The 27,960-nt window shown below is 39.3% G+C and overlaps 1 protein-coding gene across 1 annotated transcript in view; it reads right to left on the bottom strand.

Annotated features, from left to right (window-relative positions):
- Nucleotides 1-27,960, bottom strand: part of TLCD4 (TLC domain containing 4) — a 41,993-nt gene that overhangs the window by 3,720 nt on the left and 10,313 nt on the right. The window contains exons 3-6 of the mRNA XM_032769820.2: nucleotides 24,275-24,364; nucleotides 15,398-15,456; nucleotides 14,003-14,097; nucleotides 5,882-5,955 (exon numbers count right to left, since the gene is read on the bottom strand). Coding sequence (XP_032625711.1) covers nucleotides 5,882-5,955; nucleotides 14,003-14,097; nucleotides 15,398-15,456; nucleotides 24,275-24,364 — 318 coding nt within the window. The remainder of the gene's footprint in view (nucleotides 1-5,881; nucleotides 5,956-14,002; nucleotides 14,098-15,397; nucleotides 15,457-24,274; nucleotides 24,365-27,960) is intronic.

Here is a 27,960-nt window from a genome sequence, read left to right as displayed (position 1 = left end):
ATGGCATGGTATGGTATTGCCACCCTTACTTCTGTGCTGCTGCCTTCAGAGCTGGGTCCTCGGCCAGCAGCCTCTACTCTCCAGCCGCCCAGTTCTCAAAGCAGCACCGCAGAAGTAAGGGTGGCAATACTATGACCCCACACACACACAATAACCCTGCAAACACTCTGCTCTCCCTTTTTGATCAGGACACCCAGTTTGAGAAATGCTGGTCTCCCCTGTGAAATCTTTATAGCAGGAGTTCTCAAACGGGAGGTCGCGAGGTTACTACATGAGGGGTCACGAGCTGTCAGCCTCCACCCCAAACCCTGCTTTGCCTCCAGCATTTATAATGGTGTTAAATATATAAAAAAGTGTTTTTAATGTATAAAGGTGGGGTCACACTCAGAGTCCTTCTGTGTGAAAGGGGTCACCAGTACAAAAGTCTGAGAACCCCTCCTGTATAGTATTGGGTAAAAGTTCACAAAAGACCAGATTTCACAGGGGAGACCAGATTGCATGGTCCATGACAAATTTATCATGGCCATAAATTTGGTAGGGCCCTAATTATAGGGAAAGAAAGAAGTTTGGAATTAGTGTTGTAGGTGGGACCCCCATCTGTTATTTCACATTTGCTGGATTTGGGCTTTTGTGATTGGTGCCTTGTTACTGTTCTAATAAGATCCTTAGAGATCAGTCTGGTCCCAAGCCAAAACCTCAGCTCTAAACATTACAAGTTGCATTGCATTATTACGTTAATGCTTAGCTGTATAAAAAATGTCAATGTGCAGGAGTAATTTTGAATAGGTTTTCTATATTTTGATGCTCTACTAGAGAAGTATAACTATTACATATAACCTGTTGCCTGCCAAATAGAACCTGTGCGTTGGTTTCTTAAGGAAATATCCGCATTATTGTATGTTCCTCTCTTTCCCTTTACTCACTCAAAATCACCACATTGAAAATCTGTATAGCTGTGACAGGTCAGAGAAAGGACAGAGAGGACCAAACCATAGAAAACAGCTTAACTGCTGAACCTGTGAAGGCACAGTCAGCTAAAACTACTGACCATTAAGCAACAGATATAATGATTGTTAGAACTTACACTTTGTAAAATTAATAGTATAGCCTGTTACAAATTTATTACTAGGGGGCACAGCCATATTGACAGATACTTGTGATATGACTGGACATTATAGATCCCTAGTAAGATAATCAAAGTCATATATTTTCTTAGATATGCATCAAGGTGCTGATTAGGTACTGATTTTTAAACAGTAAATGAAAAAATGGTAACAGAACAACTGCCCACAACCAAAGTCAGAATGACAATTCATGTTTTGCACATCACTGACTAAATCAATGCTGAAATTAAACTTGCCTTGTATACGGACATGCCCAAATCCAAACCCAGCAGAAGAACAAAAAGGAGATGCAAAGTAATGATTTCAGAAAAAATAAAAATATAAAACCTTTATTTACTATTATAACAATTGTGCAGTTTCTTTGTAATTTTTTAAAAAGTGTATATACACTTTAAGGTTTGTGAAAGCGATGGATTATTAGATGGTGCTGGAGAACTAACTATAGAACGATATAGCACAGACAGCATCAAGGAAGTTCATACTGCCCTCACTATTCTACTTATGTGCTTAACGCTGAGAAGAATGACCATCACAAGGGAAGAGGGAGGTTCAGTCTCTAGGTCCATTCAGATCTTTGTCTTTATACCGACATGGCCAACAAGGAAGTAAATTGTGATAGTGGTTTTTGTGAAGTGAGCAAAGTAGTGCTCTGCTAGACTGTGGTTTAAACCTTTACATTTTAGGCAGACAATTCAATTCTATAGCTCAGCTATTTCAGACAATGTAGGTTCTGAAAGATGGGTTAAAAAAAAGCATACATCTTTCAAAGAGCAGAAATCTGCTCTGTAAGAGCCAGACTTTAGTGTCCTGTACTATACATTTTTTTTTGCATTAAGTTAGTCATTAGGAATACTGAACAAACTCTTTTCAGTAGTATTCATATTTACAGATCTCCAGAAACAGTTTCATTTGAGTCATAACATTACTTTCTCAAAATATAAATTATAGAAGTATATTATACCAATATTTTTCTAATTGCAAGATGGAGATGAGAGGAGGCAAGATTGACACTAAAATCCAGAACAATAGTCTGATTTTTCTTCTATAGTTTTATCGTTCTAAATTTTATCTTAAAATTTTCTAATAAAAATTGAATTTATTATTGTAAATAAAGAGGATGAAAATATTTCACTTGCCAAGTATGTTATTTCATAATATTACATGCTACCATTAATTGGGCTACAAGATTATTAGTTACAGTTTTCCTTTAGGGTCGTATTATCCATACATTCAACTCTGGCACTTTCCAACTGACAAGCTAAACAAAACAAATTTCTTATGTTCTTTTAAAATTAAAATAAGGATATGGTAAGGTACAAATAGTTTAAAGAGATTTTCATATGTTACAGAGAGAATTCTCAGTTGAACTAAGTTGACCTATGTTTTATATACCTTCTGGTGAGAATGTAAGCCAAATCATACGAGTGATAATTGAGTTGTTTATATAAATCAATGGAACGCTGAGATTAAAATGCGATTGTATAACGGCAGCTTGGTGTTATTTTTGTTAATACTGTAGTAGAGCACAAACAACAAAAAGACATAATATAAACTAATCTTTATGAACAATTTACATTACTTACTGTCTCAGAGGTCTGGTTCTCCTCAAATTTAATTAAAGTTATATATATGAATTTATGGAACAATAAATCCCTTAATGTAATAGACTTTATCACCATCTTCTGCAGAGGTTCCTGTTACTCTGATAAAATAATAATTCTGGGTATTTAAGGACACTTGGCCTCAGTCAAGGAACTTTTAAAGAAACATTTAAAGTAAATTATCTATCTTTAATGATATGATATGTTGTGATGTTTCATATCACAACCTAAAAAAAAGTATTGGTACATATACCACTGAAAGATTGGAGTGAAATCCTAGCCCTGTTGAAGTTAATCTGAGTTTTCCCATTGACTTCAGTGGGGGTAGAATTTCATCCCAGGGAGGTAATAATACCTGTTTATATAACCTTGATAAGACCACAACTGGATTTTTTTCTTCTGGACTCCTCAGTACAGAAGTAATATTGACAGATTAAAGCAGGAATCACCACCTGGCAGTTTCTGAACAAATCAAAAGTAGCCTTCATAATCTCACCCCTTTTCCCTAACTTAAAAGCTGAATTTGCCAACCCAATGTTTGAGGCAGACCCTGACATGGCACTTCTCATAGAACTACTAGAGACTATGCAGCATACTATACTCTACTGCAAGGGTTCTCAAACTTCATTGCACCGCAAACCTCTTCTGACAACAAAAAATTACTACACAACCCCAGGAGGGGGGACTGAAGCCACAGCCCAGCTGAGTCCCACTGCCCAAGGGGGGCTAGATAAAGAAAAAGCCTGAGCCCCACTACCCCAGGTTAGGAAGGGGTCAAAGCCAAAGCCCAAAAGCTTCAGCCCCAGCCAGGGGGCCTGTAACCTGAGGGCTCCCCCTCCGGCCTGAATCCCCAGGGCTTTGGCCCCGAGCCCCTGCAAATCTAAGCCAGCCCTGGCAACCCCATTAAAATGTGATTGTGATCCACTTTGGGGTCCCAACCCACAGTTTAAGAATTGCTGCTCTACTGCATGCCAGAGCACTTGAGGACTGTGAAGGAGAAGCATAGCACAGATGCCTAGAAACAACACAGCTGAAAGCTATTCAGAATATCAAAGTAGAATGAGGCAAGGACTCCTTAACCTCCAATAAAACATCTGCCCTAACCTTTTTGCATCTTTCTTCCTTATAGCTTCCAATATGCTTTATCTCCCCTGACCCAGTCTTCCCTTTTCCCACTCTAACTATGGTTCTTGCCATTGCCACTGAAGACATTTGACCTCTGTATTGCTCATCTCGGAAACATAGCTCAAAATAGAACACAGCATTTGGGGAAATTAAAGGAATTGGATATATAAGGCTTGTGAAAGAAGGAACATCGGATCTACTGCATTTCTAAGTACCAAAAGAGTTAGAAGAGAGGGAATGAATTATTCAAGGTGATTAAAAAGAAAGATAATAAGAGTTAGCACCCTGAAATTTGAAGAAACAAGAGTAAATTTGATTTTACCAATACACATTTTTGCTAGTGTCTACTGGGTTGTGGAATAATTTAATCAAGGATGGGAAGACATTGCTGGATTTGTTTAAGGGGGAAAAATGCAGTCTTAAAGACAGTATGCAGGAATTGTTCCGCATTATTTGACTAAGATAGCTCTGATTTTTCTAAAATTTTCTTAATAGAAAACATGGCTACAGCGGAGACTTTCTTACCTCTTCCTGATGGGTTTTGTGCTCTGAGATCACCCATAATAAATACTAAATATTTATGTAAACTATGCTGTCCCATATCACTCTCGCCAGAGTTTTCCACCAAGGTGTGTGGGGTAGGTTGCAAGCCCTTTTAGTGATGTAGAACTGGTTACCCCAGACTATTATATCACACTACATTTAAGGAAAGAGTGTGAAAGTTCTGTTTCCAGGTATTTCTAAGTTTAGCCACAGTATGGCCTTACTTAGATGTTTTAATATTTTATCTATTATAGTTTTTGTGTGTTTTTCCCCCATCATTTCTGCAATCTCCACAAGTGTTTCCATGGGGAAGGAGGAGAGAAAGAAGGAGTGAACTAGATATCCTAGGGTGTCCTTTTTAGAGTTCAGAGTCCATGAATCTTTAAATTACAGGTTTTCACAGCTTTGCAACTTGTAAAGGTATGTCAGACACTCACATGCAGTACTATAAAATATAGACCTCAAGTAATCTAGAACAATGACAAAGGTGTCTAAATATCAGAGGAGTGAAATTCTGGAACAGTCTTCCAAGGGGAGCAGTGGGGGCAAAAAACTTAACTGGTTCAAGACTGAACTTGCTAAGGGTATGGAGGGCATGGTATGAGACTACCTAAAATGGCATGTAGCTGATGTGCGACTGCTAGCAGCAAATATCTCTAACAGCCACTGATGGGACGCTAGATGGGGAGGACTCTGAGTTACTATAGAGAATTCTTTCCCAGGTGTCTGGCTGGTGGGTCTTGCCCACATATTCAGGGTCTAACTGATCACCATATTTGGGATCAGGAAAAAATTTGCCCCGGGGTCAGGTTGCCAGAGACCATGGGGGTATTTTTTTCCCTTCCTCTACAGCATAGGCCACAGGTCACTTACAGGTTTAAATTAGTGTAAATGGTGGATTCTCTGTAACTTGAAATCTTTAAATCATGATTTGAGGACTTCAGTAATTCAGCCAGAGGTTATGAGTCTATTACAGGAATGGGTGGGTGAGGTTCTGTGGTCTGCAGTAAGCTGGAGGTCAGACTAGATGATCACGATGGTCCCTTCTGGCTTGAAAGTCTATGAATCTATAATACAATTCCACAATTTGACTCAATGACAAAGCTATCTAGAACCTCTTCTTGTGTTCATAATGCTGTTGGAAACCCACAATGGAAATGAAAACTTGTATTACATGCTTTTTTTTATCTAATAACCTATTTATACCCATCTAACTTATACACTTATGCATATTCTTTTGTTCAAAAGATTTATGCCAGCTTCAGAATGCCATTTACAAACTCCTCTGGAATGCACTGGAACATAATTCTAGGAGTACAATAGCCCAAAATGTTCATAGCAAGCAAAATTTTTCCAGCTTATAAGTTTGGCTATATTGAAGTATGCCTACAAAAAATGAATCAAATTTCTATTTGTTATTTACAGTTAAATTCAGTTATCTAACATGGCAAGACACAAGTTAAAGTAAAATAATTAACAACCACCTACCGCTGATTCACAAAAGGAGTAGAGAACTCTGCAAGAAGACGAAAGTTACCAAAATATGCCAACATTCCTTCACCCTGCATTGCAAAATAAATATTAAAAAGAAGAATCAGGGATGTAAACTTTAGTCAGAAATTTAATCTGAAGAACGCATTGACCATTTTGTTAAAGTTTCAAATACTTTACCAAAACTGAAAGTGTCAAGTAAATGTAATAAATTTCGTAATCCTCTTTATAAAACTTCAAAGTAAATCGTTTATAAGATCTAATACTGCTGCTCTTTGATTTTTTTTAGTGATAAATTAAGAGAGCAGGGAAATATGCAATGTGTCTTGTGACTCCAAGTCATTGACCAAGTATTCAAAATACTTAGATAGTTATTTGTGGAAGATTAAACTGATGCAGAAAGTCGGCTAACAAATGATGGCACTCTCTAATCAACATAAAAATAGTGACAAGTTATGATAAATTAAAATGGATATATTTTACAGTGACAATCTAAAATGATTCAAGAACATTTTGAATTTCTCATCTTTTAAATAAATCCAGCAGAACCATACTAAACTCACAGAAAATGAGTACTCGTTTTAGTAAGTTAGTTAGTTTACCAAAACAGAGACTGAAGGCCAGATCCTTGATTCTGTTCCAACTCTTTTGCAGTGCTGCATCACTGCAAAAGAGCTGGAAAGCCTGCATAACTAGCCAGCTGAGATTCTCTCAGCTCAGGGAAATGCACAGCTCTACTCTAATCTTGTTACAGCCCCCAGCAAAGCGGATTGGTTGGATGAAGGGCATGTGGCTAGAGTCTTGCTGTTCTCTGGCAATCTGCAGCTGGCAGAATGGTACCAAAGCACAGCTGCACAATTAAATTGAGCATTTTGTAAACCATCAAATTACCCAGTACAATTTTGGATTGAAGTTTCCATTTATAACCAAATATTCCACTCATGATCATCTGTGCTGGTTCTTTCTGTCTACAGAGGAGTAAAGATATATTCGTCATCTCTATTACTTTTTGGCAGCATCATACGCTCCTAAGAGCAGCAATTAAATAATGTTTGTGGGCAAAGCAGTTTATGAGGTTGAATTCTACACTGGAACCCATTAAAAAGGCATCATTCATCAACACTTGCCAAACAGCAGAATGTGAGGTACCACTGTTTTTCCCCTATACTTGGAAAGAGGGAATAACTGCTGGCAAATATTGACTTCTTAATGAAGACCATTGTATTGCTATAGGAGTTCTATTAGTGTGCTCAGCATATATAAAAACCAGAAACATTGTACATCCAGTGATCTTACATTTTAACGACCAAATTCTGCCATAAGGTATATGTGCACAATTGCCACTGAAGTAAATGGGAATTTTATGTGTATATCTGAGGGCAGAATTTGAACCTGGATTCAGTGATGACAATTACATTTTTTTTTTAATAATACCAAGATCACTGTCAGAAATCCTATTATTTACATCTTAAATCTCTGGAAATTGTTTCATTGTCATTGCAACTAAAGGAAGAGAGTAAAAATTAAATATTTGGCATTCTTTGCATATATGACTGACTCTGCAAGGGATAATATTGTTGAATTTCTCTAATCTGGTCCCAGAGTTCCATGATTCTACTGATACATTTATTATCTTCACCTAGAAATAGAGTGTCATCTTCTCTGATCCAGGTAATAGGAATCCTGAGACTAAATCCAAACCAATGATTTGGACATGCAGATGAATTAATAACATGCACACGGAATGATTTCAAGTGGTAGTGAGCAACTTTATTTAACATGTGGGGGGAAAGCATTATATGCCACCCCCCACTCTCCCATACCAGGCATTTAATTGGGTCCAGTACAGGGTTACAGGATTCCTACCATAAAACCAATAACTGAGGGTAGTTTGTTTCTGAATCTTCTTTAACAGCCCCTCCCCCTTATCTATATTAGGTGTAAAAGTTACCAAGGGACGACTTCAGTGCATCAAGACATCTTGTCTTCCCTTTTTTCCCATAGGCAAATGGATCACCAGTGAAATCCCGGATCTCATTTACCTCTGAGAACTGGTCTCTTGTAGCCTTATCTGTACTGGGCATTGGCTGCAAGTTGCAAAAAGCTAAAACAGTCTTCCTTTCCTAATATTAAACTTGTTAAATCTTAATTCTTATAACCTAACTGTGTTTCCATGATGCTGTGAGGAAGGCAAAAAAAATCTACCACACTTTTGCCAATTAGGTCCAATGAGAAAAATTCCTTCCTGATCCAAAAGCAGGCAGTTAAGGCAGACTTGCAGCATCCTAAAAACACAGCTGTTATGCTACAACTAAGAGGAGTGAGAACAGGCCAACTAGCTGAAACAAGAGGCTTTTGAAAACCCTGGGGAGAAGTCTAAATAAGTAGGAGTGAGACAGAGCACTATGAGGACCAACTGGATAGCCCATTCCCCCATCCCAAGCCAATGGGAAGGCTGTGGCCTCTCTCACACCCACATTCCCACAATGTATGGGTTCTTGTATCCACCTCTCCTTCAGCACATCCTGCTAGGACTGTGTACAACAGGGTGGGGCATTAATAGTCAAGTGTATTAGTCATGTCAAACTTTAATTTTATTATAAACAAAAAAGACAACTTCAGCTTTTATTTACATATAGCCTCCCCCTGATGTTTACAGGAAGAAGGTAACAAGTAAAAGCTTGCTGATATATTTGTATTACAGTATACTAGTTGCTCTCTCCATATTTACTTATGAGGAATATCATCAGCTTGAGGGGGAAAAAAGTAATTTCTCTGAAAAAATTTTACTTATTGCATGGGATTGTCAAATGTGCCTAAGTGATTTAGGAACACCATTCCCACTGGAAGTCAATGGGATTTGTGGTCATCTATGCACTTAGAAAATCCTACCCACTATAGTTAAAAGTAATAATTAAGAGTAACTGATTTCAGTTAGTGTTTCTATTTCCCTTCAGTTTAATTTTTGTATTCAAACAGCACTTTGTGTATAGTCAGTCCTGCTGTTCACCCAGTAAAGTCAATTTTTCCCTTGCTAAAGGCACCCTTATCAACAGGAAAGAAGAAAAGTGTCTACACCACATTTTAAAAATATTGAAAATTACATTTTCTGGAACATTTTATTTAAAGGATTCCATACCAAAATCTGGAACATTTAAAATTAGCATATGTCAAAAAGCTGACAGTGTCTCTTTAATAAATACTTAACACACACAATTTACATCTTCAAAGCACTGTACCATCAATGTTAAATATTAACATAAAGTAAGTGTCAGGTGTTAAAGAGACACCAACACAAATTAAAGTAGGATTAATTTCAGAAGTCTGCCAAAATAGGGCAGAGCTCCATTAACAATGAAAAGTGCTGTTGGGCTAAAATATGAAAAAAGTAAAGTGGGACAAAAAGTTTTAATCCCTTTTATTAACATCACAATTGGATTTTTTTATACAGTAAAAAAAGAAAAAAACACTGGGTATGCATACACTACACTTAGAGATCACAGACTTGTGGAAACGCACTGGAAATACAATAAAAAGTGGAAAATAACATGCAATAGCTTTTGGCTGTTTTGTCTTCTTCCTATGTGCAGCAAGCTACAACTAAAAGTTGTGATCTACTTTTGGACAGAGTGATTTATTTTAAATATTTTCCTGCAACTGTACATGTCACCTAAATGATTTGTATCGAATATCTGGTTAAAAAAAATTAAGAATTTTAATTCATCTCATTAAAACAATGATTCCCAAATCATATCCCAATCACAATCCAAACAGAGACTGCACTTCACCCCCTTTCACAATTTCCATCTGTTTGTTCCTCTTTTGGTTAGTCTCCCCACCACCACAACTTTCAGTCTCTCCTTCTAGTGTCTTTGGAGTGTCAGGGGACAGAGGCTACTCATTTGCAAGTATAGCTGGAGCACCTTTCCATTGCAAAGTTACACTACTGGGGAGTATATGCCTGGGAACAAGCAGCCCCCAAACCATCTATAAAGCAATGAATGAAACTCTATTCATAGATCTAAAATGTCTAGTGCAAAAATCCACATAATTTTTCATTCCCTTCACCAGATTCAGAACACTGGGTAAGGACTTCAAAGTAGTAAGATCTGCAGAAGCCATATACTGTCACTTCTCCATCAAGAATTGCCTTTAAATATCCCCTCTTGTATCTTAATTCCTAGGTTTCAAAATCACTTGTTGCGCCCATGCCATGATTTCAAGGTCTACTAGATGCAGTAAGTCTGGATCAGCTAAAAATGTAGCCATCATTTTGAACCAGAAGATCCAAAGATATGAGAAGAAGAAGAATGGCTCCAATGCTATTGCTAGGAAATCATATTACCCCCTCACGCCCCCCCCCAAAAACCAACCTCAAACAGTAGTGATCATTGAAAAGTCAACAGATATTTTATATTTAAAACTGCCATTAACTTAAAAAAATATTTAGTACTTCTGAAACTTCTGTGGATGATTGAAGTCAAATGTCCAGTTACAAATTTACAACTTAAAGTATTAAACTGACACCAGTTTTATACCTAGTATTTAGGTATATACCTAGTATTTAGGTATACGTACATAAACATGGAGAGAACAGTACACAGCAATAACAACGAAGTGCAGCTGCAATCCCTCACCCCATCTTCATCATAACCACTGTCTACACTTTTAGGCAGTAATAAGCCTATGATATAATGAAACTCACTGTTACTCATGATTTGGAAGATTAAAATGTGCATGCATCCTTGTATGTTATGTGGATTTCTTCCAAAGTGTGCTGAAGTACTTCATTTTAAACAGATATTTGTTCCAAACTTTATGATGGGCAGTGATGCCTAGTGGATAGAGCACTAGACTGGAACTCTGGAGACTTGGGTTCTACTTCTCGATCTGCCTCTAGCCTACAGGGTGACCTTGAGTAAATCACTTTGCTGCTCTGTGCCTCAGTTTCCCCATTTTTAAAATGGGGGATAATAATACTTACCTCTTTTGTGATCTAATATATTCTTTACATAAAATTAGAATTTACCTTTCATAAGAAGGTATGCAAAAGGACAATGCTGGTAGAGACTAGCAAACTTCCATAAACACAGTACAAGATGAAAAAAGGAAATTGAGGTTTATTACAAGTCCTAAATTAAAATTTTAAAAGGTCTCTTTGAAACAAACAATAGTAAGGAAGTTTCAGCGTTCATACTACATTTCACACAAATAATCACTGCACTTTTTATATAATACTTCACCTAGGCACGTGTGTAGCATGTTGGTGACTGTATTGGGATAGATTAGATGGCTATATAGAATAATTATTTTTTTAAAACACTACATTCAGTATACTCGAAAGCTGAATTTTAAACATGTTTTTAAAATCCCAGTTGCTGTTTTAAAGAGTTACATATTTATAATATATAGCATTTTGATTAGCTCTGGAGAATCTCAATAAGAGTTATTATTTTATTGCTATTCCCAGCAGGAAGTTTATGACCAAAAAAAAGTGTTAATGAGCAGGCAGATGCTAAGCACATACTGCGAGCTTCAGTGAAACTGTTATTATTTGGTAGGAGAATTGCAAATATATAAGCATCGTCATTCATATTAAACAACAAAACCATTAGAATTTACCTTGACAAAAGATGTTGTGAGAATTTGTTATTTATAAAAGCACTTTGAAGGTAAGTGCTCTGTCAGTAATACTTTCTGGCAGAGTCAAACCTCTCTTGTGCGTGCGAGTGATGAGTAGTACATTCTGCGTTACCAGCTATGGACTTGATCCTGATCCCATTGAAGTCAGGGTCAAAACTCGTACAAAGGGAAGATGTGTTAGATCAGACAGCAAGCTGATAGTTTCCTGAGATTTTTAAATTACATTTAATAATTGTAAAGCTGTGCAAAATACAAGACGAAATACAAATTATTACAAGGCTTTTGAATAATAGGTTGTTTTTACAGGCAATATGTGCTGTAATACCTAGATAAATAGTGCTGTTTAAGAGCAGATTTTCAACATTCACTCTAAATTTTGCAGCTTTTGTTGATGTAAGCAGCCATATAGTCTTGCTGCAGCTATATCCTTAAAATATTATATATATTTAAACTAAAGACATTAAATTACAGACCCTTTCCCCACCAAGGAACAGGAAATAAACTCTTATGTATTAGATATCAGTTGATAGCTCAAGTTAGCTCTCCCACAGCCACTATATAGTACTGCATAAAAATGTATTGAAATAATTTGTAAAAAGCACACAATTAACAAAATAGTCATTAGGTCATTGGAATTATTCAGACTTTTTTTTTGCAAACTATGCCATATATGTAGAAAAAATCCTTTTGAAAATTCGTCTTAATTGGTGACATTCATGGAAAGTTTCTTAATGATTTAAAAAAATATCTAAAAAAAAATCTGATTGTATTAAGATCCTGATTCAGCAAGATACTTAAGCACATCAAAGCAACTACCCATGAGTTTAAAGTTAAGCACGTGCTTAAATGTTTTGCTGACTCAGAGTTTAAGTCACCTAACATGGTGACAGGTTTCAGAGTAGTAGCTGTGTTAGTCTGTATCAGCAAAAACAACGCGGAGTCCTTGTGGCACCTTAGAGACTACCTTATGCTCAAATAAATGTATTAGTCTCTGACTGGTTCTCAGTGACAGAGCACTTACCTTCAAAGTGCATTTATAAATAACAAATTCTCACAACACCTTTTGTCAAGGTAAATTCTAATGGTTTTGTTTAAGTCACCTAAGTGTCATGTTTTAAACTGAAGACATTTGAGTTTTGGGAGTAGGAGGGTGAGGGATATCGAAATGTTCTTCTTAAGCTACAGCATTTTAACACTGAGCATGTTTTTGTACTGACAAGCAATAAACTCATAGAGAAAGTATCTTTACGTTAGAAATCAAGCTGTAGTCTTAACTTTGTAAAAACAATCTAAACAGCATATACAGTAATTTAATCTGTGAAAGATAAAAAATATTCAGTTTAAAACACATATTGGGTCAATTAACTCAAACCTTTATCTGGTGGCCAAAAAGTAACACTGAGAAATACTTTATAGGATGAGTCACTGTAACTTAATTTACTAAAATTTCAAATATGGATAGAAAAACACCACCAGAACAATGTTTGCTACCATTATGTAGCTCAATACATCTCTAATATTAGTCTATTGACTTTTAAACAACTCACATAATAAACCCTATTTCAGAAGCCAAACTAGGATCAACCTCCTTGAGCTACTGAAGCCAGCATTAGAGTCCATCAGCTTTGGAGTTTTAGAGGCACTGTCATTACTTCCCAGTTTCACAGTTTAGCTAAATCCATGCTGTTTGATTTACTGTTTAGAGATGAAGAGACACATATACAGCTCTACGCCAATATAACGCTGTCCTCAGGAGCCAAAAAATCTTACCACGTTATATCAAACTTGCTTTGATCCACCGGAGTGCACAGCCCTGACCCCCCCCAGAGCACTGCTTTACCACATTATATCCAAATTTGTGTTGTATCAGGTTGCATTATGTCAGAGCAGAGGTGTAATAGAATTCTGGACATGAATGCACAAGCCACCACTGAAAGTTTGATTAATGGATTTTAGGATATCAGACAATTATGCCCTTGTTAATCTATGTGGGATTTAAGGTCTTAAAGTAAGTGTGCCTGTGTGTATTTAGGAATGCCTATGCAGCTGCTGGGAGTGTACTTCCCAGTGTGGATAGACAAACACTAGCTCTGCTCAGGCTAGTGTCCTAAAAATAGCTGAGTTTCCACAGCAGCACAGGCTAGTCACACAAGTCCGTACCCATGAGGAAAAGGGTCAGGCAGGTTTGTACTTGGATGCCTAGCCCAAGCCACCACAGACACCCTGCTATTTTTAATATGCTAGCTCAAGTATAGCTAAGCTAGCACATGTATGTCCAGCCAGGCTGGGAAGCACACTCCCAGCTGCAGTGTAGACATAACCTTACTTGTATGTAGAAATAAAAAAACTGGACTTTCGTGGAGCAACACTGTTGAGACACTACAAACTGCCTAAATTCAGAGCAGTGATGTTCACCCTTAGTCACTATTCCCAATCTTGTCTGCTTGTTAGAATACTGGAAAATATGGCACTCACCAGTACAAAGTAATAGGCATACAGAGCTGCCAAATGATGAATTACAAAAAATTTATCACCAATTGCCTTCCAGTAGTAAGTAATAAGAAACAAGTCTGTAAGAGAAAAAAACTCATTAAATTATTACAACATAAGCTACCTAAGGACCATAATATTTCCCTTTAAAGCTTTCAGTATTACTGCAATCTAAAAGGAAAAACCTTTTTGGTTATCTGAGCTATGCATATATTTTTAATGGCAAATGGTGTCCAACTCAACCCACAAAAAGAAAAAAAAATCTGAATTGTCTTTGAATTGAGCATTTCTAAGCTCAAGACTTCTGTATCCCTTCCCCCGTCCCCCTGCTCCTCAGATGGACATTAAATGTGAAAAGAAAAATTAGGCCTATGCACTAGTTAAAATATTTTAGCTCTTCCAAAAATGTTCATAAATCTTTCTATTTTCTACATGAAGGGAGCTGCCTGGCCACAGCTTTAGCAGGAGGTACACTGTGAGCAAGGATAGATCCAGGGACATACACATACACACACACACACACACACACACAGTCCTAGGTCCTGGTCTGGAAGATGACTCATGAGCCCACAATAATTGTATCAAGAAACCCAGAGAGAAAGGGGGTTGAGGACACTGCCAAAATACGACTGGGTCCACTATGGGAATGATGGAGCAGCAGACGTTATTAGCAGGGCAGGGACCCCTAACGCTAAAAACATTAGCTCTTTGATTTGTTGAGCCCTTTGATTTGTCGGCTTCATTTATTCATAATCCACCAGCGATCACAGAAGATAAATAACCTGACACAGGCTGTCATTAAGAACAAATAATTGAGTGAAAGAGCACAATTGTATGTAAGGATGACAGCCACATCAGATAAAATTATTAAAAATATTTTCAACCTTTTTCACATAGGATCAGACTGTGGCTTAAAATGTGTATGAAGACAAGGACAATGGGGAGAGGAGTAAGCATGGAGCTGTTTCCCCCAGCTTTTGGGATTGCTAAAAACCTGCCGCTTGCACTCTATGGGCACAGGGGAGAGTGAAGATATTACTGCTGCCAGCAGCAGTAGATATCCCAAAAGGGTTGGGGTCACAACTCCCACCCCTTCTGAATTGGCTGGAGGACCAGAGCCAGGATTTAAGGGTGTTCACTGGACCATCTTAAAGCATGCAGTAGTTGCCACACTATTGTTGGGTGTTCCTTCAGCACTCACTAAGGCAGTATTTCCATCTCTCTCCGCCACTAGCAGGTTGCCTCCAGGCATTGTACCACAGTCTACAAACACAGCAGTAGCTTCAAAAGCTACACTGGACCCTCTATTGTTTATAGAAGCTCATCACATCCTCAGAATAAAATTTAGATGTATCTATGATATAGACAACGTATAATTACCAGAAATGAGGTAGCCTGTGGTAATAGCAATATTCAGTTTCACAATTGAAGGGTCACCCCTGTAAACATAAAAAATGATGTACAGTTCCAGCCTTTATAATAAAAAGTTAAATTTGCATAGGACATACAAACATCACAAACCATTCCCCTCATGCTGGGCCACTCATGCTTGACCCAGCCACGTAGCATCATAGGAATTTGGGTGAGGGAGAGGAGAAGTTGCTAATTAGGGAGACTGATTCCGAAGACAGAACACATCTGTTGCCCCAGGGAGGCCAGCAGCAAGGATCACCTCATGCCTTGGGCAGCTGGCAAGGGAATGGAGTTGAAACTCAGCAAGTCCCCTGGCATACTGAGGCATAATAGGTCAGCTAATACAGAGTGCTTGTCAGCACCTTTGCTGACATTAAACACGCCCGTTTATGTCTCCTATCCTGCCCTAATTTTTAAAAACTTAGTTTGGGATGATAAGTACTAGTTGAGTGAGAAAGTTTTTTTTAAATCACAATCATGAGATACCATGTTGCCAGCTAGAGTGCAGGAGAAAATGAAAGTTACTCTTCTGTAACCAAGCTATTTAAGAGGACCTCAGCACATTCTTACTCTTGGGATGTGCTGAAATTGTAGATTGGACTGATGGAACCTTCTAACAGCAGTGCCCCCCCGGTGCATTGTTGTGCCCCCTGCACCTCTCCTCACGGCTCCTCAAAGGGCAAAGCCATAAAAGCGTATGTGGTGTGCTAACCACCTCAGTTCTTTCTACCACCTCAAGTCCAAAGTTGTAATTAGGACTCAGAGAAAGAGGGAAAGGTGGGAAGTGAATGTCATTATGCAGAATCCAACTCCAAGAGCTCTGGTTACAGGTGAACAACCTTCATTTGTTCTTTGAGTGGCCTCTGCACATTTCCACTCTTCGGAGTTTGGCAAGCAGTATTCTTCACTCTGTACAGTCATACAAGGAGGTCTCATTAGAAAGAGATTCTAACATTGCTTTACCAAATTGATCTAGATGCCACTTGTGAGGAATATTTTATGAAGTATGAATTGAGACTAAGTAAAAGCTGTATAGATGCAGCTTTGTTCTCACAGAGTGCGCACTAAGCTCTTTTGAAAAAGGTGTAATTAACACACTCTTCAATACAGAGTCCAACCCATGTAGAAAGGTGTTGGGATGTGACTGCCCAGACTTTACTCTTTCCCCATAAGAGACAAACAGTCTGGGCAATTTTCTGCCATTCATATAGAAGGCTAATGTTCTGTTAGCATCCAAGGTATGGTGCTTACCTAGAGAAAGCTAAGAATGTAGCCTTGCAAAAAATACTGGCAAGTTTATGGACTGATGGAGATGATAGATGTTCATTAAACCCTTCAGAATCTTTTTAATATATCATGACTAAATACAGTATTTCCTTCAACTAAGCTATAGTGAGTAGACATGGCTGCGAGATGTACTTTTACCAATGATATGGAGAGTCTCAAGCATTTCATATTAATGAGATACTCCCATATGGACTGAATAGGAACTGAACCTAGGTTTATTGTTAGTTGCCAGCAAAGAGAACCTTTTCCACTTACTATTGTAAAAACTGATGCTTCCTGGAGTTTAACTGAATTCCTGTGCTTTTTACTCAGAACAGAACTATTCTATATCTGTTGGAATACTATTCTGCCAAACGGAGGCCTGGATGGCAAATCTGACCTCTCTGCTGGGCCCATAGGCTGAAGACAGATAAACTGTTTATGATAGTTGCAGTATATCCCACAACCACTATTGTCTCACACAGGTCAAAGTAACTTTAGCTTTCTCTTGTTCAAATATTTATGAGAACTCTGAATTAGAAGTATTTGGGGCTGAAGGGACACAGAGGAGGAAACCTACTCCCTAGTCTACAAGAAATGCATCAGAGATGGACTGGTTGTCCACTCCTGCTCTAGAGCAATACCTTGGACATTTGGAGTTACGTCTTATTGCAAATAGGTCCATCTCCAGGTACTCCCACGGGGAAGGCATGTGATTCTCTATAGATTTCCCGAGTGACCATTTGTGCTGATCATGAAAGTCTCTGCTCAACTAATCTGCCAGTATGTTGTTCTTGTCTGCAAAGTGAGGAGCTATATGATAAATTTGGTGTGCCATGCACCATTCCCACAGAGCTTCAGCCTCTTTGCACAGCTAGTTGGAACATGCTCCCTTTGCGTATTCATGTAAAATATTGCTGTAATGTCAGTAATTATTTGAAATACTCTGCCTGGTAGACAAGGGAGAAATATCAGGTTTTCAAGTCCTTTCACTCTTAATTCTTGTATTTTGGTATGGAAATTTTTCTCTCAAAAATTCCAGATACTGTGAATTGTCAAATTCTTGTAAAAAGACCTCCAGCAATTTGGAAGGGTCAGAGGTGACTACCGCTGACTGAGCTGGGGAGTTGAATACAACTTTTTTTTAAGACAGTGTGATGTTAAGTCCACCATATGAAGGATAGGAACATTCGGCAGGTCATTTCATTAACATACAGTCTTGCTAGTTAATACTGAAGAGGTCTTATCTTTAGAGCTGCATGTAGAGTTATGCATGTTTCAGAATTCATAAGGCTCATCAGCTTGAGGAAGACCATCACTGTTTGCCGGGGGTTCTCGTGTAGTATTTCCAAGTACCTTTCTTATGGGACAAAAAAAACCCCCCTCTGTTGTAATTCCTTAAAGTAAAGGCAATAGTCAGCTTCTGATTTTAGTAGCCTCTTAGCTCACTTGGGTCAGGTTAAAGGAAAGGCATTTCTTCTTAATTTTTCAGTGAATTATTAAAGTAATTCTTGTGTTAACCTTACAAGTTGATTTAATTACTCATTCCAATAATTGACAAGCCGGATAAACTGAATCACTGATCTACTAATTCAGTTTTGACAGAATTTTGATAGTAACCTTGATTTGATCATTGCACTGTTTTACATTTGATTAGGGAAATTAGAAGTAAATTAGTGACAGTTGTTTAGCTTCATATTTATTTGATTTTTTTGTAGAATCCATAAAAGCACACTAGCATGGCTCTTCTCTCAAAACTCCAGTACATAAGAACATAAGAATGGCCACACTCGGTCGGACCAAAAGGTCCACCTGTATCCTGTCTGCCAACAGTGGCCAATGCCAGGTGCCCCAGAGGGAATGAACTTAACAGGCAGTGATCAAGTGATCTCTTTCCTGCCATCCATCTCCACCCTCTGACAAACAGAGGCTAGGGACATCATTCCTTCCCAATCCTGGCTAACAGCCATTAATGGACTTAACCTCCATTAATTTGTCTGGTTCTCTTTTAAACCCCACTATAGTCCTAGCCTTCACAACCTCCTCAGACAAGGAGTTCCACAGGTTGACTGTGCGCTGTATGAAGAACTTCCTTTTATTTGTTTTAAACCTGCTGCCCATTAATTTCATTTGGTGGCCTCTACTTCTTACATTATGGGAACAAGTAAATAACTTTTCCTTATTCACTTTCTCCCCATCACTCATGATTTTATAAACCTCTATCATATCTCCTCTTAGTTTCCTCTTTTCCAAGCTGAAAAGCCCTAGACTCTTTAATCTCTCCTCATATGGGACCCGTTCCAAACCCCTAATCATTTTAGTTGCCCTTTTCTGAACCTTTTCTAATGCCAGTATATCTTTTCTGAGATGAGGAGACCACATCTGTACACAGTATTCAAGATGGGGCATACCATGGATTTATATAAGGGCAATAAGATGGAGACTATCTGATTCTCTATCCCTCTTTTAATGATTCCTAACACGCTGTTTGCTTTTTTGACTGCTGCTGCACACTGCATGGACATCTTCAGAGAACTATCCACGATGACTCCAAGATCTTTTTCCTGATTCGTTGTAGTTAAATTAGCCCCCATCATATTCTATATATAGTTGGGGTTATTTTTTCCAATGACATTATCTACATTTATCCCCTTACAATCATTGCATTATTGTTGCCCAATCACTTTATTGTATGTAATCTTATGCCGAAGTCTTCAGCAGGGTCTTTTGGTCTTAAGCTATTTGAGCATTTGGTATCATCTTTCATAAGCTTTGCCACCTCACTGTTTAATCCTTCTCCACTCATTTTGAATAGTGAAATAGGACTGAACCTATGGGAAACACTTGTTACCCCCTTTGAAAATTCACCATTTATCCTCCCTTTGTTCCCTGTCTTTTAACCAGTTCTCAATCCATGAAAGGATCTGCCCTCTTATCCCATGACAACTTAATTTACGTAAGAGCCTTTGGTGAGGAAACTTATTAAAGGCTTTCTGGAAACCTGAATACACTGGATCCCAGTTGTCCACATGTTTGTTGACCCCTTCAAAGAACTCTAGTAGATTAGTAAGACACGATTTCCCTTTACAGAAACCATGTTGACTTTTGCCCAACAAGTTATGTTCTTCTAGGTGTCTGACAATTTTATTATTTACTGTTGTTTCAACTAATTTGCCTGGTACTGACGTTAGACTACTGGTCTGTAATTGCCGGGATCACCTCTAGAGCCTTTTTTAAATATTGGCGTTACATTAGCCATCTTCCAGTCATTGGGTACAGAAGCTGATTTAAAGGACAGGTTACAAACCATTGTTAATAGTTCTGCAATTTCACATTTGAGCTCTTTCAGAACTCTTGGGTGAATGCCATCTGGTCCTGGTGACTTGTTACAGTTAAGTTTATCAATTAATTCTAAAACCTCCTCTAAAAACACTTCAGTCTGTGACATTTCCCCAGATTTGTCACCTACAAAGGACGGCTCAGGTTTAGGAATCTCCCTAATCCTCAGCTGTGAAGACTGAAGCAAAGAATTAATGTATTTCTCTGCAATGACTTTATCATCTTTAAGTGCTCCTTTTTTATCTCAATAGTCCAGGGGCTTCCTGTTTCTGATGTAATTAAACATTTTGTTATTACCTTTTGAGTTTTTGGCTAGCTGTTTGTTCTTCAAACTCCTTTTTGGCTTTTCTTATTACATTTTTACAATTAATTTGGCAGTGTTTATACTCCTTTCTATTTATCTCACTAGGATTTGACTTCCACTTTTTAAAAGATGCCTTTTTACCTCTCACTGCTTCTTTTACATGGTTGTTAAGCTACAGTGGCCCTTTTTTAGTTCTTTTACTGTATTTTTTAATTTGGGGTATACATTTAAGTTAGACCTTGTAGCAAGGCAGTTACCCTGCTCCTGAAAGAAAAGGCTAGGCTTACTGGGGAAGCAGCCACAGCTGGGGCCATGCACCAGTCAGGGCACAGCTGGCCCTATAAAAGGGCTGAGAGCTAAATCAGTCTCTCTCTGCCTGGGAGCTTAGGGTACTGGGAGTAGAGCAGGGCTGGGGAAAGACAAGAGGAGCTGGGGAGCTCCAGCCTGGCAAATCCCCAGGCTGCAGGCCTTGCTAAAGGCCTAAAGAAGGCCTAAAGAACTGGGGCTGGAAAGGTGCAGTTTGGGGTTAGGCACAGGCAGCTGCTCCAAACCCCCATGCCAATGAGTGGCCATGATAGACTGAAGTTTGCCCCAGTGAGCAGGGGCTAGATGATGACTGGCAGTAGCCACTGAAGCAAGGTGGGTGAGAGGGTTGGGGGTTCCTCACATCCCTTGGCCCATGCCGCCTCCCGCAGCCCCGTTGTCCTGGAGCAGCGAACCGCAGCCAGTGAGAGCTGCAATCAGCCAAACCTGTGGATGCAGCAGGTAAACAAATCGGCCTGGCAGGGGCTTTCCCTGAACAACCAGTGGACCAGCTTTGAGAACCACTGAGGTACAGGACATTTCCCTTTGAGCCTTCTGGGAAAAGGTTCTCTTTGCGCCTGCCTTTCTTCAACTCTTTTAAATTCAGGGTAATAGAGGCAGGCCAATATGGATGTGATGTTGAAGGTTGTCATTCCCAGTCCTGCTAGTAACTGGCAGGCAATTCCCTATCATAATACCTGGGTGATGAAGAGTGATCTCACAGTCTGAAAGGTTCGAATCTACAGTCTCACTAATGCTTTTGGGGTTTGCTGACCCATCTCCTAGGACAGGAAGGCTAAGGAAAGGTATCAGGCTGTTTGTAGCCTGATTTCAGATCCAAAGAAGTTTCTAAGACTGACAATGATTTGGTTTAGCAATAAAGACAAGATATTTCCCTGGGAAATCAGTAGGGGAAGATTCACATATTGCCAAGGAGGTTTATATAGCTACTGAATCAGGCAGCAATATCCAAGTGCAAATATAACCAGTAAAAGACCACCATCTCAACCTTCCTGGAGCTGCCTAGACTGAGCTGCAGTTCTTCCTTTTCCTTCACAGAAACACAAAATTGCCATATCACATCTGACCAGTGGTCTTTCTATTCTAATATCCTACTTCAAAGGAAGGTTCACAAACTTCCATAGCGGACAGTTATAGAATAGCCTGCTTATTTGGTGAAGTTTCATATGAATTCCTGTCAGTTAGAGATTTACTTATGAGCTGAAGACCTTCCTCCTCCCATCAATTTATCTCTCCTATTCTCATAACCTCTGATTTCTCCTTCCTTTTTATGACTTTAAAAACAATACCTAAGTAGTCTATAAAGTCACAACTTGTATTAAGAACTACTGTGGAACCTTCTATGCTATCAAGTAGTACACACAACTCAACTGAATAATCACCTGATGTTTCATTATAACTCTTGTCCATCCACTTATCCCTATTGTTTGTTACATTTAATTATGTGTAATGCCTGAAATTAGATTCTAAACTCTTCAGTCCAGGGACAATTAAGTTTAAGATTCACATCCAGGCATTAAAACCCTGAAAGTTAACCCACCTAGCTGGGCCACACATAGATCCAGAAGCATTTCAGACAAAGCTACCCTAAAGCCCTGGATCTAAGATTTTATGCACAACTAACTCTAAAGGACAGCGTTGATTTGGACACTATCATATAGCCACCCACAATTATACACTGACAGGGCATGTGGCAGAAGCAGGGAAGTGAAGCTGGGGAGGAGGCATGTGGCCAAGTTATAACAATCATTTGAAAACTTGAAGTTTGCATGTACTCAATAGAGACTTTCTAGAGTTTAACAGCTAAAAGTCTCTGAAGATTTCATCCCCACAGAGCGTGCTCAAGCCTCTCACAGCTACTAGTGCTGACCAGACTGCGCATGCACCATTCCCACAAAGCAATGGAGCCCAGGAACACTAGGTTTCAAAGGACTTTATCTGTAATGGCTGCTCCAGGCCAATACCAATAATCAGTTTATGCAAAATAAAAATACTTAGCACTTTATATCTTCAAAGTGCAATTCAGATTTTCACTTGTTCCTTGAAGGTGCTGCATGCTTTCAATTTCCATTGAAACCAATGGAAATCAAGGGAGCTTAAAATCTTGCAGGACAGAACCCTAAACAATTATAATAATATCCCTGTGATGAAATAGTGAAAGTATTATCCCATTCTTACCAATGAAAAACAAACACAGCAATATTAAAGAACATGCCCAAAGCCACACAAGTCAGTGGCAAAGCTGTGATTAGAACTCATAACTTTATAGCATCCAGTCCTGTACAGCACACCACACCATATTGCATTCCATTACTGATCTGTAAAAAACTGAGCAGTACGAAATGCAGACCTTTGTTCTGTTCTTTTAAAACCAGGTGAAATATTTTTTTCATTTAAGTTTAGTCTGATCCCCATGTTGTGATTCAGTTTAAAATAAAGTTATGGTGGAAAGATGAGTTAAAGCTTTCAAAAAAAAAAAAAAAGTTTTATTATACAGGTAAAATCAACAGTTCTTCTTACGTAGCTTTAAAGAAAGGAAAAAGTCAGTTCCAATAAAGGGTAACAGCTTCAACTTTCTGCTAACAATCTCATGAATCAACTCAAACAAAATCCTGTATTATACTGCAAAAATCTGTTGGGCGGGGCAGGGGGGAAACAAACACCAAGGACCAAAACTTATTTTCTTTTGAGTTTTTAAGTTGTAGTGCAGAAAGATCTTCTAATTAGTCTGAGGAACTACTGGAAATCATTGACAGGAGGAGCAGCAGCATTTATTAAAGAGAGAACCTCTGCTTTACCACTATAGAGAAAAACCTTTTCAGAGGGGGTGCGGAGCTGAAGAAAAACTGATAGAGTGTCTTCATTTTACACTTAAAATCTCATCTAACTTTTGGTCATATTTTTCCCCCTACAGACATTCACAGTGTGCAACCAACCTAATTCTCAATTACTAAGGGACAATTTCCACTCATTGATATATTTTGCTTTCCACAACCAAATCTCTGTACAACTTTTCATGAGTGATGTACCCAAGTATTCAGATTCTAATATCTAAATTGTATTGTTAAATCTATTCACCTAAATTTGGATTATTGCTAATTATGTACACTATGTATCATATGACTTTTAAAAACTAACTCTTTTCCCAACCCATGTATTATATCATTTTTTTAACATTAGCTTTAATAAAATTTTTATATCTTCGCTTTTTCACTTTTTAAGCAAAACAGTAAATAGACACAAATGATGTCAAATCTGCAGTCACCTTTTTGATTGTTTACGGCTGTATTTTCAGAAATGTGCATTAAAATTGGAGATTGAATTTCAATTAACAGTCTTGAGAAATGTGTGTCTAACTGTTCATACTACTTCGTAGAAACTGTTACACAGTAGGCTTATAATGACATTTTAATTGGCAAAATAATTTGGATTTTACCAGATAGTCACGACAGACATATAAATGACCCTCTACATTTTAAGAGAAACTGAGTGATAATTTGGCTAGTTAATACTCTTAACACGATAGCAACATTGGGAAACAAAGATGTGGGAAAATGGGAACAAAAAAAAAAGTCATATTTTTAAAGTCAGTTTGCTACAACTTGTCTTACCAGACATGGTCAGCATTAACAGCTTCATCATACAACAAGATATATACACAAAAAGCACCAACCACCAAGGCATGGAATGTGGATACAGTCCTGAAAAAAAGACATGTATTACATTTGTGATTACCATTCTGACTGATACCACAATTTAGAATATATCATCTTAAATGCAAGATGGTATATTTCCAAGGAAGTTCTGAATGATTGTACTATAAAGACATTTCATTTTTATATTATATCAGCTCATGGAATTACTTGTTTTTAATATAGACAGCAAAAGTATACATAGGGAAGGAGGAAAATATTTTTGGTGCAATCATTGCTTCTACTTTTTTTATAATGACAAAGCAGTTAAAACATAAAATTAACATATCTTGATAGCTGTCCCATTTACTGACTCTTATCTGAAAAAGCAAACTCATGACTAAGCTCTTTAAATTCATTCTTCCAGCAGTAATCAACTTGTTAAACGAACCAAAAGGAGACTTCATGTACTTTATACTGAATTCAAACTGGTACTATATATGCTAGGTTAGCAGATTTCTGTTTGTAAACACCAAATTTAACAGCTGGAATGCTTTTCTGTTCTTGTTTTTTTAGGTGGGTGGGGAAGGCCATAGGTTAAACAGAAACTCTAGCACTGACAGCTTCAGAGAAGGACAATCTTGTGCATATGACCCAGTTTCTAGGTCTCTCAGAACAAAATTGAAGAGTACAAGACTGCAATTGCAAGACTGCAATACACAAATATGAGTATCGTAAGTTTGTTGAGGGAGTAGAAGCTATAGTATATATGATAATGCTTATTTTGACACACAGCTTCATCTTCAGCACAATTCCTAAACTCAGCATATTCCCTCCCCTGCATTAAAGATGGCTTTGGAAGTGGGTCTGGCAACATCTATGCTAGGCCAAATGCCTGCAAATTTCAAGTTGGATATACACCTCTACCCCGATATAATGCGGTCCTCAGGAGACAAAAAAATCTCATTGCGTTAGAAGTGAGACCGTGTTATATCGAACTTGTTTTGGCCCCCCTGTTCCTTGTTCCCTGAGCGCCCCCTCCAGAGACCCCCATCCCTAATCACCCCCAGGACCGCACTCCCTACCCAACCTCCCTGTCCCCTGTCTGCTCCAACCTCTATCCATACACCCCGCCCTCCGACAGGCACTCACCGGCAGCAGCGGGAAGCGGAGCAACACGGCTCCAGCCTGCTCCACTCCGCCACCTCCCAGGCGTGGCGCTCCGCTTCCCACTGCCGATGAATGCGGGGAGGTTGGGGAAAGGACACCCTCCACACTCGCTGGCGGCGGGAAGCTGAACAACACAGCCCCAGCCCGCTGTGCTCTCCTTGCCCCGGCCCCAGCCGTGTCACTGGGGGGTTGAGGAAACGTTCCGCACTCACCTGCGGTGGGAACAGAGCGCTGCGGCTGGGAGTTGGCGGAGTGGACCGGCGTGGGACCAGGCTGCTCCACTTTTGTCGCTGCGGGTGAGTGCGGGGGTGGGGGAGAGATCCCTTCCCCCAAGCCCTCTCCCCCGAGCGACACGGCTGGGGCCGAGGTGAGGGAAGCGGAGCGGGCTGTTCCCAGCCCCCTACTAATCCCCCGGGCCACTCTGTGACTGCAGGGCCCCCAGAAGTGCCCCCCACAGCTCCTGCCTCCCAGACTCGGGGGGGAAAGCCCCTGGCTGCCCCCAAGACCCTCTGCCCCTTATCCAAACCCTCGACCCCGGACCGGCACTCAACATGCTGCTCAGAGCAGCGTGTCAGAGCTTAACCGCATTGTATGCGAACCCACGTTATATCGGATCACGTTATATCAGGGTAGAGGTGTATTCCATAGAAGAAAGCATAATAAGGGATGCATAGATCCAAAATTTGTGAAGTGTGCATCCAATTGTGGATTTAAAATACTGCAGTCAGACACAGGGGATACCATCTTCTCTGAAATTAATACTCACTCCTACCTTTTTTAATTTTAGTGCAAAAGGAAAAGACGGTACAAAAATTATGTTTACTGTAACCTAAATATTTCAAACATGACATTTCAAAATTACATGTCATGCTGTAAGACTTTTTGGCTCCCAAGGACAGAGTTATAGGGAGGTAGAGGTGTATATTGGAATTGGAAAAGAGTCAGAAAAAGGACAACAAAAATAATTAGGATTATGTGACAGCTTCCATGTGAGAAGAAATTAACAAGACTGGGACTTTTCAGCTTGGAAAGAGACGTCTAAAGGGGGATATGATAGAGATCTATAAAATCCTGATTGGTGTGGAGAAAATAAATAAGGAAGTGTTATTTACTCTTCTCATTATACAAGAACTAAAGGTCACCAAATGAAATTAATAGACAGCAGGTTCAAAATAAACAAAAGGAAATATTTCTTCACACAACGCACAGTCAAAGTGTGGAACTCCTTGCCAGAGAATTTTGTGAAGGCCAAGACTATAACAGTGTTAAAAATAGGAACTAAATAAATTCACAGACAATAGGTCCATCAATGGCTATTAGCCAGGATGGACAGGGATGACGTCCCTAACCTCTGTTTGCCAGAAGCTGGGAATGGGTGACGGGATGAATCACGTGATGATTACCTGTTCTCTTCATTCCCTCTGGGGCACCTGGGATTGGCCACTGTTGGAAAACAGGATACTGGACTAGATGAACCTTTGGTCTGACCTCGTATGGCCGTTCTTATGTCCAAGGAAATAGTAGTTTGAGGGGTGGTCTAGTTATCTGTCCTAGCTTTGTGTTACATCTTTTCCTGCCAGGGAATGGTTTGAGGTAGTAAAGATTGTATTTCCCTATCATCCCCTAGGCGCAGAGCCCTAGAAAATTTCTGTTTGCAGGCAGTCCAGGGATCCCAGTATGGCCATAGTGGGGCTCCATATGAGAGAGGAGGTGGCATCCAGGATTGTTCCCACCATTTGTGGTGACCTCCCCAGGCTTCCTCCTTGTCTCTATGACTAACATAGAATGGGTTCCTATAAAAGTGGGTGGGAGAGCCCTAACCTGGAATATGAGAGGCTGAATGGACTAATTGGAGGTCCCCTTTATCTTCCATTGATCTATGAGGAGGAATAGCCCCAGCTGAAAACAGTGCAAGGAGTCAGGCAGTACTGGTGACACATGAACGTCCGGTGACCAAGTGGGTCTCGGTGCCAAGAGGCATTCGGTGTCCATGACCAGCAGTGATTCCTCTGCTACAGTCAAGTCCTTCAAGTACCTAACTTCTTGAGGTACCGAATGAAGCATTGGTACCAATGTGATGATCTCTCTCTAAGTGGACAGTACCAAAGGTTTGGATTGCTCCAACAAGGGCATCAACAGAGGCAGATGCTTCAGCATACCAAGGGACCTGTCATGGGGCAGTACTGGAGAAAAAAATGTAAAACTAAACTAAACAGCTATACTAAGCTAAACTAACAATAAAATTTTGATCGATGGAGGCACACTCGAGGTGGACACGTTAGAGCTCCACCTCAGGTTGAGACAGATGAAAAGGAACTAAGGGTGATTCACCTGTACAGCTGGATGTAGCCTCAGTGCAAGGCATGAGGCTGTGTAGGGTGAATGCACAAGTCAAATGGACACTGCCAGTAGAAATTTCCAACTGAAAACACATGCTGTAGTGGGGTGGTCACCCAGCTCCTGCCCAGAGGGGTTAAAAGCATCCCTGGAGAGGG

Source organism: Chelonoidis abingdonii, chromosome 7 (assembly GCF_003597395.2).
Source record: "Chelonoidis abingdonii isolate Lonesome George chromosome 7, CheloAbing_2.0, whole genome shotgun sequence".
NCBI lineage: Eukaryota > Metazoa > Chordata > Testudines > Testudinidae > Chelonoidis > Chelonoidis abingdonii.
Note: the sequence above shows the minus strand (reverse complement) of the source record. Positions and strands in the feature narration are given on the sequence as shown.